The sequence below is a fragment of the Pteropus medius genome, unplaced genomic scaffold, assembly GCF_902729225.1.
Source record: "Pteropus medius unplaced genomic scaffold, Ma_sr-lr_union100, whole genome shotgun sequence".
Lineage (NCBI taxonomy): Eukaryota > Metazoa > Chordata > Mammalia > Chiroptera > Pteropodidae > Pteropus > Pteropus medius.
In genome coordinates, this window is record NW_024348533.1 from 2,870,919 (window position 1) to 2,888,768 (window position 17,850).

General features: G+C 52.1%; 1 protein-coding gene across 1 annotated transcript; it reads right to left on the reverse strand.

The window, feature by feature from the left end:
- Positions 1 to 285: 285 nt before the first annotated feature.
- Positions 286 to 17,850, reverse strand: CLTB (clathrin light chain B). The gene is given in 6 exon segments (XM_039880015.1): positions 286 to 740; positions 5,176 to 5,287; positions 5,512 to 5,556; positions 5,559 to 5,628; positions 12,394 to 12,440; positions 17,444 to 17,850. Coding segments are annotated over 6 exon segments (633 nt in total). The 5' UTR covers positions 17,631 to 17,850; the 3' UTR covers positions 286 to 568.

The window sequence follows — 17,850 nt, forward strand, 5'->3', positions numbered from 1 at the left end:
AGCCTTGGTGTCTGAGGCTGTGTGACAGAATCCCTATCTCACAGGCTTGTTCAAGGATCAGGAAGGATCAAGGTTGCAAAAACATTCTGTGAGAGGTTGTCTTTCCTCCTTGGGGGTGCAGGCAGCGGACACAGAGGGCTTGGGACACCCAGTTCCAGCTGGGAGTCCCTGGGTTTACAGGGGAATAGCCTCGCCTTGTCTCAAGGCCAAAGCTGGGAGAGATCTAAGCACAAACTGAGCCCTGACTCCAGCTGGGGCTTCCAGAGAAATGAGAATGATGATAAATAAGTGTAAAAGAGTTAACAACACACCCTTTAAGCCAAGGACAAAAATACATCAGAAAGACAGTCACAATTTTGTGGACTGAGGTGTGAGGTGCTGGGCCGTAGGGCCAGGAAGGAACGGAGGTGAGACGGGTGCGGGTCCCACTCCCAGCCCTGGGAGACAGGGTCGAATGGAGCAGGCTGTGTGGAGAAGGAGCAGCTGCTGGAGGCATTTCCCTCCTGCCCAAAGCAGGTGCTCCACCTCTGCCCGACCCACTCTCTGTGGCCATGCTTGTGGCAGGCACCTAGCGGGACAGCGGCGTCTGCTTCAGGGACATGAGCACCGAACGCAGGCGGGACACGTCTTTGCACTGCTTGCTGCTCTTGGGGTTGAAGTCGCACAGCTGGGCCACCTTCTCCCACTCTGTGCCCGGGGTGTCCTCCTTGGATTCTTTCACAAAAGCCTCCTCGGATGCCCTGCAGGTGGAGATAGGCAGAGATCTCAGATCTGTCTTCCCCTGCGTCAATGACCCTCTGCCCCCACTGAGCCAGGCGGCTTTGCCCAGCCTTCTCTGGGCTGCTTGGTCCAGCGGTCACCTCCCCAGCCCTGTTTCCTCTGACCTCAGGCCCCCAGGAACAGCCTTGGCGTCAGAGGAAGCCTGGTTTGGTCCTGCCTCAGGGCCTCTGCACTTGTCGTCACCTCTTCCTGGAATGCTCTTCCCCAGACCTACTCATGTCTTGCTGCTTTTTGTCATTCAGGACTGAGCGCAGACCTTACCCCTTCACAGAAGTCTTCCCTTGCCTCCCAAGTTAGAGTAGCCCTCCCATCTCCCAGCCTAGGCACTCTCTGGTCATTACCTCCATGGAGATTTCCGGCCTGGGCTCCTGACACCTAGAGGCCCATGGGGGAACTAACATGGCACCTCAGCTATTTTCAGTGTTTCCAAAAACTTCGCAGAGACAGGGCTTGACTAACCACCTAACTCACTCGAGTGCCTGGCTCATCATTGCCTCAGTGTTCTGTGTACCCTGTAAGTGTCTCCAGAAAAGAGTCGTGGTCAAATATGTAAAGAAAACAGTTAAGGAAGATCTTTAAAGGCAGACTTTCAAAGCCCTCCATGTGCTAATTTGCATCGGTGGAGCAGCGATGGGGACAGACTCCACCATAGCCTAAGCACGTTTGCCAGCACTGCAGTTTTTAGCCCAGAGTGACTGTTCTCTGTGGAGCCACAGCCTCTGGACTGCTTGCTCCATTCAAGGCTTTTCTTTTCTTTGGAATCAAGTTAGGGAAAAATGGGTAGCTTTGTCATCAGAAGTTCTGGCAGACAGTTATAGAAGCCACTGATAAAGAAGATTGGAGAGACAAAGTATAGTAAATACAATTTAGTAGACAAAACCTAAACGTGGGCATCATTAAGAGACATTAAAGCATTCTTAGGTGGGGAGGTCTGAGTCTGTATCCCGTTTGACCAGTGAGGTGCCCTGGAACGCCCCTTTCTCCTTCAAAGCCCCCTTTGCCTCTCATCAGGGCCAGGCCCTTGCTGACTGCGGGGAACTCTCCAGGCAATCCCCATGTGTGGTGCCAAGGATGAAGTGGCCCTGGATCAGGTGTCCTGGCCCTCCCTAGTGAGCTTGCTTTCATACTGTGTGCTCCTTCTTAACCTGTAAAGTAAGGATCAGAGCCTGCACCTTGCTCATCTGTCTGGCCTGAGAATCTGTGAGTGACAGATGTTTGCAGGCTTGGGAAGATGTAGCATGCTGTGTGGCATTGTATGGCCTGTGGGGCTGAGGGAAGCTTTCCTAGGAGCTGTCCTTGTCAGTCAAGAGGCTTCTGCTAACCTAACAGCTCAGAGTGTAGTGCGTGATCCCGCAGCACCAGCATCACCACAGAGCTTGTTGGAATTGTGGAATCGTGGCCTCATCTCAGTCCCACTGAATCAGAATCGCCATGTGAACAAGACCCTGGTGATTCACAGGCATGTGAAAGTCTGGGAAGCGCTGGCTCCACTCTCCTGCTCGAAACCTTCTGTGGCTTCCCACTGCCTTCTGGATAAGTCCGACCTTCTTAGGCTGGCACAGCAGGCATTTTGCAGCTGGCCCCAAGCTGACCTCCTCCCATTTCCACCTCCACAGCTGCAGCCACAGGCAGCTGGGGGTCTCCCATGACACCTTCGCCTCAGCCAACTCTCACCCCTTCAATGCCCATCCCCTCTTCTCACCCCGCCAGGGGTCCACCTCCCCCTTAAGGTCCAACTGATAGTCCCGAATCTCTGAAGCCTGCCTCAGCTCCCCCAGAAGTGCATGGCTCCAAGGGCTTGGTGTGTCCTTCTAGGTTCCTCTTGTCACATGTTCCTGACCATAGCAACTTGGGGGACAAATGGTATGCTGCTTATTCCTATCTGGCAAGGGAAAGTACCCGTAAGAACTGGAGTGTCAGGAGTTGGGCGGAAGGAAAGACGGCAGGCTGTGGCCTCAGGGTGTCCTGGCTCTGAGAGAGGAGGGCTAACCAGACAGCATTGGAGTCCTGCCGAGGGTGCGCCCATCTCCAGGAACAGCACATACTTGTCACTTGCACACCTGAGTGACCTCACACACTCCTTACTGCATTTTTTCCCTTCAGCTTCATAATCCCCATACCCCTAGGTGTTGCTGTCAACCAATCAGGGTGACATGAGAGGGAACCTCTGCCATTTCTTGTCTGGATTAGTCACAGTACCAAGTAGACCCCAAACCAGGAACACATGAGAGAGCCCAGTGGTGGTCTGAGCAGAGTAGGGGTCGCGATCAAACTTGAGGCAGGGGGTCGGGGGTGCTCTAAGAAGGAAGAGTCCATTTGGGCGCAGCAGAAGGGATGAGTTTGTACTGGCATTCTGTTTGCTTTGTCCAACAGACACCTCTTCACCCCACCTCTCACACCCAAGAGGCTGGTTTGCCATTCGCTCCTCCCCCCAGAGATGGCCAGTACATTCTTCTCTTTTCTCTTCCTGGATTTAGCAAAGGTGCCTCCTGAAGAATAGACCTCAGTCAGCATTTGCTGGAGGGATGAAGGTACTGCACTACGCTGGGGATTCACCTCCCACTCTGGTCATCGCCCCCACTGCCACACTCTTAAACCCCGCAGGCAGATGACTCAAGAAACTTCCAGCCACACACAGGGACCTCTCCCTCTCCAGCGCCCCCAGACAGAGGAGCAAAGGAGACCCACGTACACGTAGCCGATGATATCAGCATCTGGCTGCTGGTAGAATGCTTTGTCAGCAATCCTTGAGGGAAAGGGGTTAGGTGGGGGAAAACAGGATGACAAGACAGACAGACAGACAGGAAGAGGTTAAAGAGAAAGAGAGACAGCGTTAGTACCTCCAGTTGGAGAGGTGTTAGGAAGCACAGTTCCAGACGGCTCAGCAACAAATGATCCAGAGCCCAGAGTGGGGATCCTCCACCACCCACCTGAGTGCCTTTTCTAAAACATTTCTCCTCCTGTTCACAAACTTTCAGTGGCTCCCCACCACCCCTGTCTGCCCAACCCTGTCATTCAAGGCCCTAAACAGGTGATCTCTCTCTCGCCACTCCCTGACTCCCTGTTGCCCAAGACACAATGTCCTTTCATATCATTCTTTTCCCTGGTCTAGATTTCCCTTCCCCCTCCCTCTTTCTCCTAATAAACCCCTAATCATCCTCCAAAGCCCAGTCCCCCAGTCACACAGGTCCCTTCCACAGCCTCCCTGCAGAGGGCCCTACTGTTGAGTTCAGCTGGACAGGAATGTTTCTCTCCTCTGGGTTCTTTGAGGATACAGACTGGGTCCTTCTCATCTCTGTCTTCTGGTACCCAGCCTAGAGTCTGGCATGCAGCAGCTTTTTGAATAGAAGTGTGGTGGCTTTCTAGAGCTGGACTTTTCCTTCCTGGCAGGCCTGGTACCTTGAAGAGCATAGCCTCAAAGGCAGGACTCCTGTGTAGCATCTCAGAAATACTCTGAGACCATTTCCATGAAGGTGTTTTTTGGTGGCATCTGCTGTTTTTGACTGCCCAGCATTCATCCCCCTTCTTCCAGGATACCCTGATTGTCCTTTGCAAGATCAGGCTGCCCCCACTTCAGTCCCTGTGGTTTGGATGGGACTGACCCTATGCACAACCCAGATAATGGGACTATGGCCCAGGATGGGTCCATCAGAGAGTCCCCCCACCCCTGGGACAGTCACTGGTCCTAACCCATGCCCGACCAATGAGGGTCAGGTCAAAGACTTATGCTAGAGCTATTGGGAGCAAAGGCTATTTTATTTTCAAGAGAATAGAGCAGAACCCTGGAGCTGCTGGTGGCCACCTTCACCCCCATCCTAGGGGCGTGCACCCAAGAATGAAGGCACCATAGAGGAAAGAAGAGCTGAGATACAGTAAAAGTGGGTGCCAACTGACTTTGTTTCAGCCCCTGAGTCCACTATGCCTGCCATCCTACCCCTGGCTTTTCAGTTATAATTATATAGGCTACTAATTTCCTTTAATGCTGTAGCAACTCTGGGTCAGAGCGCTGTTATTTCTACAAGCAACAGAATCCAGTACCCAGTACCCTTCACTCTGAGCCAGGCTTGTGCACTCTGTGACACTAACCATGGCTACAGAGGGCCCAGGCCTAGCTGTTGCCCACTGGGCCCCAGTACAGTCTGGCTCACATCCCGGGGTCCTTGTTTTTCTCTGTTGTGGTGACAAGGTGAAGTGCACCAGCTCTTTGGAGTTCAGGGCTCTGATCTCCACAGGCAACCAAGAGGAGCAGCCCTGGGCGGTTCAGCTTCTCCTTCATGTTCTTTCTACCAAATCACCCGTTTTCAAGACAATACCACATACCATAGCTCCTCCCACTATTCCCATAGCCTCCTCCTGTCTCCACAACCCCCCTGGTGTCCCCATAGCTCCTCTCACCGGTTGTTGATCTTGTTCTTTTCAACTTGTTCACTCTGGCGCTGGTTCCACTCCTCCAGGTCCTTCTTGGCCTTCTCCCGCCACTCCTGTTCTGTCACCTTGGAGGCAGCATCTGTGACCCCCACAGAAGAATGAATGGCAGCTTTCCAGTAAGGACTGGAGGTCCGACCTGGCTGCTGCTCCTCCCCCTCAGACCCCATCCCCAAACAATTCCCACGTTAAGGCAGTGGGAGACCCATATGCCCTGAGGCTTCCCCACCCCCCACCATGTCCCAAACAGCCAACCCAGCTGGGAGCCCGGGACACGAAGGACCCCAGCCTCAGCCCTGTCCTCACCCAGCTCCTGCAGCCGTTTCCTCTGCTCCTCTCTCCATTTGCGATGCTCTCGGGTTCCTGCGTCAGCCGGTCGGCCTGTGCAATGGCAGCATAGCCGTCAGCTGGGCCATTAGCTTCCTAAGACACAAATACATAGCCGTGCATCAGCCCATCTACCTGCTCCCTGTCTCCGCCACGGACCAGAACACCTCCTCACATTTCAAACAACCTCACTCCCACTCTCTCTTTTGCACTTGCTGCCACAGCAACCCTTCCCCCTGTGTGACCCTGGGCAAGTTCCTCAACTCTCTGTGCCTCACTTTCCTCCCCATAAAGTGGGCTAAATAAGAGTACCCACTCCTTAGGGTTGATAATAAGGATGAAATGAGTTTTAAAAAATGTAAAGAACTTCTAATGCTTCTTGGCACACGGTGAGTCCGTTGTGTTACTATCATTAAAGTCACTCTATTACAGTTTTATTTACCCAGTAACACACAGTTAAAAATTATCTCACTTTATAGTATGTTTACTTGTCCATTGTCTGTCCTCTCCATTAGAATCTCATTTTTGTGATGATGGGGACTTTGTCCTGTTCACTGCTGTGTCCTCAGCGCCCAGCACGGTGCCTGGCACGTAGCAGATACTCAATAAATATTCGCTGAGTGAACAAGCAGCCCTGAGATAGGCAGGAAGGCTGTGGCTAGGATTGTAGTAAAGAACTTGGACTTCTTAGCCAGAGTGTCTGAGTTCAAACCCCACCTCTACCACTTACTGGATATGCATATAGCCCATGCAAGTTGCTTAACCCTACTGGGCTTCAGTTTTCTCATCTGAAATGGAATAATAATAAAACTACTTCTAAGAGCTGTTGTGAGACTTTGGTGCAACCATATTAACAAGACGCATAAAAAGTGCCTGGTGTGGAATGACAGTTCAATGATAGTAGCTAGAATTCTTATTATTCATTCCCATTTTATAGTGAGGAAACTGAGGCCAAGATAGATGGCATGATGTAGTGCAGAGCCAGGGCCAGAGTCCAGGCCTCTTGACTCCCAGCATAGGCTCTGGCCACTTCTCCACACCACCTGCCAGAGCCAGGGACTCTAGTGTTAGGGCTGAGAGTTCAGGCCAGTAAGGATGTGGCTTCCCTTTGGTCTCGCTAAGCCAGAGACCTTCTGCATGGGATGCAGCCCCATTTCCCACCCCTCTGGTGCTCTGCACGCACTCCACACTCCTGTGTGCACACATCCCACACGATTCTGCGGCCTGCCTTCGCTCTCAGCCTACAATTGTCTCCCCTCCCTTCTCCAGCCGATGAAATCTTATTCCATCCTACGAGCTTCCAGCTCAAAAGTCACCAGCTCTGGGATAGTTCCCAATCCTAAGCAGATTTCGCAGCCCTTCTCTTCTGTGCTCTGTCACAGCCTTCACCTTCTACTAAGCATCTCCTGCTGGACCCCAAGCTCCCAGTAGACAGGCCAGGATCTCACTTATAGCCTCCAAATTCCTGTTCCTTCCTTTCATTGTTCTGTGTGCTCCTCCTGCAAGCGCTCATCAAAACTGCCATGAATCCTGGTGTTAATGTTTCTCCCCACACAGTTGCGTCTGACATGCCCTCTGTATAGCATACCCACCACTGTCCTGGGCACACGGTCAGTGCTCAGTAAGCAGTGTCTGCATGGATGGAGGTCAGAAAGTGTTTGGCCAACGGATGTTGGCAGCCAGAAAGAAGGAGTACACAGCATCTCTGGCTGTCTGGGGACAGGGCAGGGCAGGCCCAGGGCAGGGTGGTGCAGCTTGGCATCCAGACCTAGGCCCACCCTTGGGTGGGGCAGTTGAGCAGAGCTTATTTCCCTTTCCCGCACAGCACTACTCTTGAGTTTAGAAAGTCTCACGACATCTGAGGGGCCTTTCCAGGGCTTGAATCTGGAGAACACAAATTGAGCACTGCTGTTGAGTAAGCCCTACTCTGTCCACTTCAGGAAATAACCCAGCCCTGAGGCCCAGCTGTCAGAACCCCTGCCCAATCCTATACAAGACCTGTCTGCAGACAACTACAGTTACTTTTGTGTGTATGTGTTTACCCAGCTGCCATTTTATCTTCTTCATGGCACCTATTCCACTCTGAAAGGACTGGTTTGTTTAGTGTTTACTGTCTGTCTCTTCCCTCCAAGAAAGTGAGCTCCTTGAGGACAGAGACTGCCTATCTGTGTATAGTATCCAGAACAGGGAGGGCCTGGCTATAGGAGGAGTTCAGGAACATTTATTGAATGAATTAACATGTTCAGGCTTGGGGACAGGGATGAACCAGACAGGCCATCAGCCGGGAGCTTGCCAGGGGGAGTCCCTCACAAATGAGGGCCATGGCTGGGGGATGTGTTGTGACACGGGTCAGGTAAAGAGAGGGGACAAGTGAGGGTACACCCATTCTAGACTGGGGAGCAGAGTAAGACAGGAGAAGACGGGGAAGAGCATTCCGGGCCAAGAGCCAGTAGCATAAGGGCCATGTGGGGCTGGTGCCTTTGGGAAACTCTGAATACCGAGATGCCATTGAGTGTGGAGGACACAAGGTAGGAGAGGTGGGCAAGGAAAGTCCTCTGGGCAGGAGTCGTATCCTGTGCATCCTTTAAGGCCCACCATCTCCACAAAGCTTGCCCTAAAATGAAGACTCCCAGTTTATAAAGCTTTAGAACTTGCAGGGAACTTGCAATTAAATGGTTCTCTTTGATCTTTACAACCCTACATGATGGGTTTTATTATCTTTGTTTTATTGGTAGGGAAAGTCTAACACCAAAGTTCCAAGGTCACCCAGCCAGGAACTGGCAGAGCCAGGATTCTAACTGAATTTCTGGCTGTGAACATACTGGCTACATAGTAGCTAATAGGGACCAAAGTCACTTCTGTTTCGATTTGTGCGCCTACTCTTTGCCTCCATGATAAGTCTGCCTTCCTGGGAGTAGAGCCTCTGCCCCTTCCTCCCACAGCCCTACCCATCCCCCATCCCTCATCTCTCCCTCTCACCCATACACATGCCCCCGGGCTCACTCAGTGGCTAGATCAGGAATTTATAATAAGTTTCTCATGCTGCAGAGTGCTTTTCTCCACAGACCTGTGGGGGCAGCAGGATAGGGCCTCTAATCCCCATTCTACGAATGAGATATCCAGCTCAGGACAAAGACTGGACCAAGTTCCTCCAACAAGGAAAAGCTAGACATGAAGCCCAGGCTGTCTGATTCCATCCAGACTCTTCTGCTGGTTCCTGCCCCAGTCTGGGTAGGGGAGCAGCCTTGAGGGGCCGCTTGGAACCCCTGGAGCAGCTGCACATCCAGAGGCACCGCTCAGTGTGTTCCTAGCACATCGTGCCCGGAGGTGGCCGTGCCCCAGGCCTCAGGCCCTAGTTAAGCTGGGTCCACCTCCTCCACCACTTCCCGCCGGTGTCCAGGCCCACTAATGTGTGCTGGCTGGAAGCTGTGTCAGCTGGGATCTACTACCTTACCCTCTGTGCCTTCACACATGCTGTCTCCTCAGGCCGGACCACCCAAATCCCCTTGGGCAGTCTCAAAACCACTTCCAGCACCCCCTCTCTGTGGCACTCCCTGGCTTTAGTGCAGCACCTGGTGCGTAGGCCTGGTTCAAGTCCCAGCTCCTCTCAGCTGTGTCACCAGAGCAAGTTTAATCCCTCTGTGCATCGTCTTCCTCATCTGTAAAATGGGGACAATGACAGAACCTACAAGGTAGGGGTGTTGGGAGGGTGAAATGAGTTGTTACATGTAAAGCTCTTGGGTGGTGCCTGACACACAGTAAAAACCAGATTCTAAGCTCCTCATACTACCCCAGTCCCTGAGCCCCTGCCATCCTGTACTACCATCCCTTCCTCCCAGGTCTCTGTCCTCTGTTAGAAGGGAGCTCCTTGAGGACAAATACACACTGGATTTGCCTCTATATCCACTGCCCCAGCACCATGTGGCACTCAGGGAACAACATTAGCTGACTCAATGAAGGAGCGAGTGGCTGCCTACAAAGTGGTGTGGAGGGCACAGGAACGGCATCAGAGGGACTGGGATTTAAGTCCTTTCCTGCCACTCACAGATGTGGGACCTTTGAGAATCCCTTCCCTGGGCTTCATCGCCTGTTAAATGAGAATTGCAACATCCCACTCAGAGTGTGAAGCAGAGCCCATGTGCAGCAATTGCCACGCAACCCTGTACCAGCAGCAGGTGTGCATACGAGAGGGCTGGCAGGCTATGTGGCTCACTGTTGCCGCATGTCAGCCACACTGCACCACGACCAGGAAACGCAGAGTGATGTTGCCAGCAAAGTCCTGAGAAGCTGTTTGTTGATTCCTCTTCTCCAGCCACTATGGACTTGTTTTCCTGGCCCTGCCTCTGCCGGTGAGCAGTGAGGCGGGGCGTGGGGGCCACAGCAATGCTCCTGTTTAATCACTTGAATGTCTCAGTGAGGAAATTGGGTCAGCTGCCATGAGAGCTGGCAGCCCCAGGAGGACTCACCAAGCGGCTGTAGGAATGTTCTGAACCCCTCCCAAGCTAGAGAGAGAGGGGGTCAGGAATGGCCAGGAGTAAAAGGCAGGAGGCTCCAGTCAGGGACAGGCTTATCTTGCTCCAGCTCCCTGGCATCCCTGTCCTGCAGAACCCCTCTGCTAGATACCACATGAGCACCTGTGTGGGCCATGCTGTCTGAGCCTGTTCTGTGACTCCAGACACAGCCAGGAGGATGAGGCACATCCGCTTTGGGGTTGATCAGCTAAAGCTAAGCTAAGCTGAGCTGTTGATTCCTCTAAGTAGCTCAAAGGGGAATGATGGGGGCGGGCAGGGGAAGGGAGAGAATTTGTGCAGGAGGAGGGAGTGCTCAAGGGGCTTCCTACTCCGGCCCCTGGCAGGCTTGTCCTTAAGCCTTGTTGGGGATCAGGTTCCTGGCTGGACCCCTTAGTAGCCCACAGGCCTCCAAAAAAAAAAAGTAGCAAAAAAACCTCTGTCCTGAACTCTTGAAAGTGTTGGGCAGGCAAGGCTTCTCTTCTTTCTGCAGCACAAGCCAGACCCTGCTCCATGTTCAATTCTAAAGAAGGTCTGCAGGGGCCTGCCACCTGCCACCTGCCACCAGGCCGCTGTGGCCTGCACATTCCAGCAACAAGGATGGGATACAAAAGGTGTCAGATCAGGGGCAGGAGGTCTGGGTGGACCTGGCTTCTGAGTGACTGGCCTCATCTGTGACCCCTCCTATAAGGTTTCTAGGATGCCCCAGATGTGAAACGATTTACAAATAAATGTACCTGGGGTTGTTACTGGCACCAATGAGAGTAAGAGTTCCCAGCGAGACTGGGGAGGAGACCTAAGATTCCTCAGATCCACCACACAAAAGGCCTTGGCCGGAGGGTATGGGAGAAGAAGGCCTTGGATCTTAATCTATAGGAAAGGAAAAATATCCTCCTTATAGTGTTCCAGATACTTCCGCAGTTCCAGGTCCTTCTCCAGCTCCAGGTCTACTTTAAGACACAGACCTTTGAGTGTGTCCGGAGGGTAGGGGCAGCCAGGGTCTCAATGACATACCAAACTGAACAGGAGGAAATGCTGAGTATTTGGGGCTTTCAGGCCCACAGAGACACGAAGTCCTAACGCCCTAGAGGCTGACTTTTCTAGCTTGCAGATAGTTAAGTAATTTTCCAGAAATGGGACTTGGCCCGGTTCCCTGTAGAAGGTACCAGCCCATCTCTCTTACATAAGAAAGTATTGTTTATTCTCACCAGGATTCAGGAGGCCAGCTCCTCCACGGGAGGCAGCTGCAGCCCCAGGGGCAAGGATCTTTGATCCAGTCCTGTGAAAATTAAGGCTCATCCAGTGAAGGTTTTGTTTCATCCTGGGGATGCCATCTGCTGGCCAAGTCCTCTAAGTCTAAGTACTTTTTAAAAATTATAGTTGACATACAGTATTATATGCGTTTTAGGTATACAATGTAGTTATTCAACAGTCAAGAATTTTTTAACCAATTTATGTATATATGAGGGGAGAAGGGTTAGGTGGGTACATAGAGAGGCAGTCTTTAACTAACTAGAAATATCGTTACTAGGTGTTCAGAGTGTGTGTGTGTGTGTGTGTGTGTGTGTGTGGTATAGGACTACTTTAAAGAATTTTTAAACAATGAAAGTGAAAGCCCTTCTCTTATCCCTTCCCAACCCCCACCTCGGAGCTAACCACTGTTAACAGTCGGTACATATCCTTTTAGATATTTTGTGCAAACATATTTCTAAACCAAAGAGTAGGACCATACTGTGCATATTATCCTGAAAGCTGCTTTTCCACTTAGTATATCGCAGGCAACTTTTCAAGTCAATGCAGAAAGCTCTGGCTGCTCTTTTTAACAGCAGCACAGGTTTCCGGTTTAACAACCCAGGTCCCCGCTGCTGGCCACTTATGTTGTTTTTCAGTTGGTCTGCTATTATACATCCTGCAAAGACTCTAGGTGTCCTTGTCCAGCTATTTCTTTAGGGAAAATTCTGAGAAGTGGAATCTCTGGGTCAAAGGCCTGCCCAGTTAAAATGTTCATATGTTAGAGATGGCCACTAAGTCCAGCCTGGAAGGCCAACACGTGCAGGACCCTGTGTTTCCTTCAGTCCATGCCACTGTGGGCCACGTTATCCCTCTCTCCAGAAGTAGGACATCACCACGGGCAGCCTGAGGTCACAGCCCATCGATCCCTCGGGCACCCCCTTATTTTTCATCGCTTTCTCCTACATGACCAAAAAAAAGTCAAAACGTCTATGTTCCCATCCCAATGCATCAGGCACAATGAACAGAAGACTGGAAGCCCTAATCCTACTGATGATGGGGCAATAAGTTCCTGTGATCTCAGTGTCCGTCCCCACCACTGCTAAGGCAGAATCTTGCTTACCTGAAACACATCTCCATTGATCGTGGTCCCCATGTCCTCAGGACCAGCTAGAAAAAGAACAAGGAGACAGCGTTACTCATTGCTAGGCTTATAGCAAGCCTGGAACGGTCCTACATTAGCACCTGAAGCCAACCCCTGTATATGCCTATGTGCGTACTGACCCACCCCCAACACATACTGGATACATGAGTGACTTGGCTCAGTCCTTGATTGTTCACCATGCCTTCTCACAGCTTTTATCACATTTGATTTTCACTACAGCCTTATGATGGAGTTATTATCAACCTATTTTACAGATTCTCAAACTGAGGCACAGAGAGTCTACGTGATCGCTCAAGGTCATCAGTCAGTAATAACTCCTCACCTACCTGAAATGGATTTACCCTCTGCTACAGCTGGGAATGGCCCAAGTGTCTGTAGAGCCTGTGCCTGGTGAGCAGGCTGAGGCGCTGTGGGCTCCGGGCGGGGTCTGTGAGGTCTAAGGAAGAGAGCCCTGCGCGTCTCTGCCTGTCCCTGCAGTGCCTTGAGCAACCGCTCCACCTGGGAGAGCAGGAACTGCAGCCCCCAGCTGGCAGCACCTGGCCTGTTTTTCTCTCCTTCCGCCCCTCCCAGAAGGATTTCATTTTGCTCTCAACAGGACTCCTCCTGGTCCTTGACACCTGATTAGTCACAAATCCTTGTAGTTTCTGCTGCAACAATGACCCTCAAAGTTGCCCTCTGCTTTCTGGTCCCTGCCCGGCCCCAGCCCCAGCTCTCACCCATACAGCTGCCTTGGTCTGTCTGCCCTGCTAGTGGCAAACACCTGGAGGAACCCACCTGTGTCCTTTCTCCTCACCACTGTCCTTCCCAGAAGCCCGCATAGTACCTGTCACTTAGTAAGAGTCAAAAACCATTTGTTGAATAAACAAATGAATAAATACATTAAAGAAAGAGTGACTGGTTTTTGTCCACCCACAGGCCTCCCTGATTGCAGCTTCACTCACTCTTTCAAACCAACTCCAGGGCTAACATTTTGTAAAACATACACTTACCGATGTCACTCCTCTGATTAAAAATATAATAAAAACAAACTAAAAAGAAATCTACTTCCTGTGGACCATAGAGGCCAATAGGGTCTGCTTCTACCTTGGGGACTCAGCAGGTGCTGTTCATTCTGCCTGGGCCCCCTTACACCCCACCCCTACTTTGTAAATATCACGTAAAGCTTAGCTGCTTCAGCCTCTGCTCAAACATTGCCTTACTATCAGCCTTTCCTGATCACCCCAACATTCACCCCTCGGGCACTCCCTCCTCCCTGGCAGTATTTTCTCTATAGCATGTACCACAGCCTGATATGTTTATTTGGTTATGTATTTATCTGTCTTCCCCAGTTGAATGGACTCCTGCATGAGGACAGGGACTTTGTTTTGTCCACTGCTGGGGCCCAGCACCTGTGCCTGGTACATAACAGTGGCCCAATAAATATTTGTCAAATGAGCACAACAAATGTTGGACTACAGACTCGAGAATCTTTATAACCTGGCCCTACCCATTTTTCCTGCCTCACTGTCCACTGGTCCCTTCCATAAACCCTGTTCTGGTTTCTTCCTTCTACAAACACGCCTCTCCAAACTCCATGCTTTTCTTACAACTTCCCTCTCTAAAGAGTGCTCTTTTGGATCCAGTCATTCTCCAAGGCCCAGTTCACAAGTCACCTCCTCTGGGAAGCCCTCCGTTATTGCTCCTGTTTCCTTAGGCACTGATGAAAAGTGTTACCTCTGGTGTATTTCCGGAATACTATACAGCATCCCTGACCCTCTTATGCAATTACTTGTGACCTCCCAGGAGTCATGTACTTTCTTATCAGGCTCAGGAATCTATTTAGCTCCTGAGGGCTCCTGCACAGAATGGATGAGTGCAGTAAATGTGGGCTAAATGCAAGTCGAATTGCTCTTTTGGGGCCCACTGTTAACTGCAAAGCCTGTCTGAGGCCTCTCAGAAACTGCAGTACCTTCTAGCAAAAAGCCACATGAGGCTACACGAGACGACCACAGAGAGACAAGTATCTCTTTACCAGCCAGACAGAGCTGTGAGCAGCAGCGACAGTGTTTTCAGTCTGGAGATTGAAGGGAGAGACATTTAATCCATGGAAATAATATCAAGTCGGTATAAATTATAATTGACTCTGTTTTCAGAGTCAGTGATTCTGACCAGCTATGTCAACAGTCATTCCTTCTTCAGAGAGGGCTTGCCTGGGTGGCCTGGGGCCCTAAATCAGATGTGCTGATGGAGTTTCAGTGGTAGCATCTTCTCCTGGGGCATCTTCTCCACCAAGGCCTTACATTACCAGAGTCCATTCATAAGATGCTGGTCTGTGCACTTGACCTCTCTGGACCGGAAGTTGTACCACCCCACTCCACCCTGACCAGCCCCAGGCTCAGGCTCATGCTGGCCTCAGAAAGTCTCTTGGCCCCAGTCTGTCAGTCCCATGAGCGTTCCTCTGGAGATAAAGTTTCAGCCTCTTTGAGAACCCACACACACCCACTTACAGGATTACAAGTATCTGTTCCCACAGTAATTTCTGATCCATCCATTGCATGTTTGTAATCACACGTTTGCAGTAAGAGGCTGGCAGAACAGGAGCGCAGCAGATACGAGTCCCAGGCATAACCCCTGTATGTTGCTTCCTTCAGATTCCTGACCCCTTTTGAACAGGGCAGACAGGGTCCAGAACATTCCTGGGAGCTTACTGGGGCCCAGCTGGGAAAACAGGCTTGCCAGGAACTGACTAGGCAAGACAGGGGCAGTGCCCGGCTGAGCGCTCAGCAATTTGGGTGTGAAAAAGTAAACCTTCTGGGTCCTACCCAAGGTGATGAATGGAAACAGTGTTCATTGTTCAGGCTGGCCCCAGCCCCAGCCCCAGAGGAGAGACTCAGTGTGGCTCAGGCTCAGGCCTGCACCAGATACCTCTTTCCCCAGGGACACTTGGGGCCCAATGTCAGGGCACTCAGCGCAAGGGCATCGTCTAAGAGACAAGACTCAGATGTACAGACTGGTGGCAGTGGCAGAAGCCAGCTTCCGCCCAGCACCCAGCAGGCCAAGGCACATGTTCCCCATCCATCCCAGCTTCTGGCACTCAGCGCCGCTGGAGGGCAATGCTTGCTCAGCACTACCTAGTCCTGGGAGGGAAGATCAATGCCTTTCTGCCTGGCCACCAGTTGAGTCACCATTCCAGACCCCCTGACCCACTCAGGGGGTCAGCCAAACATTTGCAGCTGCGGCTGGTGTGAATCCAAGAGACGCTCAGAGGGCTACGTCCCTGCTTCTCTCCCTGCCACCTCCGGCATGTGGCCAATCCGTGCCCCACCCCTGCCAGAGAGGGAACCTCCATCCAGGCTGTGAGCCCCTGGAGTCGCAGTGTCTTGAGAGAGGCCACAACCTGCTCAAGTCCCAGCCACCTCCGGCTGCCCTCAGCCTGACTTCTACTTGCTTCTCTCTCAGGGGGCTGTGACATCGGCTCTTTTGAGCCGGGCATCCCCCAGGCCAAGCCAGGCTGGGGAAGCTGGTGGTCTCAAGGAGGAGGTGTGGACAAATGAATACTGGTGAGGGAACATGGGAAGGCATCTCCTGGAATGTGTGAGGAATGAGCTGAGTTGCTAGGAGCTGCTGCTTCAGACCTCTACTGCTGGCTTGGTTGGGTCACAAAAGACTCTCCCCTCAACTTATCACATCCCAGGAGACTGCCACAGACCAAGTCCCAGGTCTGTCACTCGCGGCTGTGTGACTTTGGGCAAGATACTCAAGCTCTCTGGGCCTCCAGGTTCTTACATGTTACAAAAGGCTTGTTATATTTCTCATAGCAAGGGGCTTACAGAGACATTTCAAGCCTCCCAGAAACTGCCTTATTCGTGTCTGTATCTCCAGTGGGCCTGGCAAACAGTATGTGCTCACTACATTGAATGAATCAAACAGTATGTGCTCACTAAACATTGAATGAATCAAACATGACTATAACGAACCTTATTTATAAATGCTTTAAAAAGATTTGTAAGCTACAACTTATTCCAACAGGCCCATAAATCCTCACCAAAATAACGTTTACAGGAAACAAGGGCTGTTTTGGATGCACCCACGAAAGTGATATCTACTTTGCTACTAAATATTTTAAGAAATTTTTCTTTCATGCCAGAACCAGAACAGGGACACCATTTATAAATGTGCTGTCACAAAGACGAGGCTCAGAAACCTGAGTACGAAGTTAACCACACAGCGCCAGACCACCTTTGGAAAACTGGGGAGGGCAGGACCATACCTGACTAAAGCCCTTTGTACCCGACCCCCACCCTAGTGTCTAACTCAGAGCCAGGCACATAGGAGACAGTCTGATTAGGTGAAAAGGGTTTACAGTCTGACAGAAACAGGTCTAAATCGTCTTAGCTGTGCCATTCACTAGTTGTTTTAATACTGTGCTTTTTGAGCCTCTATTTTGCAGTCTCTGAGATGGGTTGAATAACACGTGTAACGTTATTAAATGTAAGTAAAGTGTCTAGCTCAGTGACTGCAGGATGGCAGGTAGTCCCCAGAGAAGGTTTGTGAGTTCTTGGAGCACCCAGTGCCTCCTGCTTTCCTAGCTGTAGGAGGGGGCTAAGTCTGAAGGGCAGAGAGATCTGCTGTTCTGCCCACACCTTCAGGGCTTAGCTGTGAGAGGAGACAGCCAGATCACCCGGAGGCTCAGGGGAGACACTCAGGGCTGGGCTGTGCTGGATTCCACAGACGGCAGTGGTGGAGCTGGCCTGGGGATGAAATACCATGACGAATTTTTGTCCCCGGAGCCACCAGATCCACAGCTCCCGGCGGAGCCTCAGATGAGGATTTCAAGAAGAACCCCCCCCCAACACACACACTTTCCCAGTCCTCCCCACATACACACACAGCCCCAGGCCTGCTTCTGGCTGGTGGGGAGCAGGCCCTTTTCATTCTACCGCGGGGCTTGGAGGCCCAGTCTGCACTGGCCCGGTACCCTGGTGCGAGCCCCAGACCCCCCAGTTCCCAGACCGCTGCGCTGACTCACCCCCACTCGCGGGTCCAGGCTGCGCGAGGGCCGCCTGGCCGCCGGCAGGTGCCCCGAAGCCCTCGTCATTCTCTATGCCCGCGATCTCACTCTCCTGCTGGGCCAGGAAGGCAGCCGCCGGGTCCTCCTCGGCAGCCTCGGGGGCCCCGCTCTCCGACGACGAGAAGAAGCCAAAGTCATCAGCCATTTTCCCCGCGTGTCTCCCGGAGCGTCCGCCTGGCGCTCGGCTCTGCCCGGCGCGTGCTCCGCACTGCGCCCGGCGGTCGCGACACTGTCACCGGAGTGCCCAGGGAGCCGACCTCGGCGGGGACTGGCTCGGCGCAGCGGGCCCGCACTTCCTCTTCGCCACCGGGCCCGGCTCGCCTGTCACTGCGGTGCGGGCGGGAGGAGCTGGGACGGGAATGCGG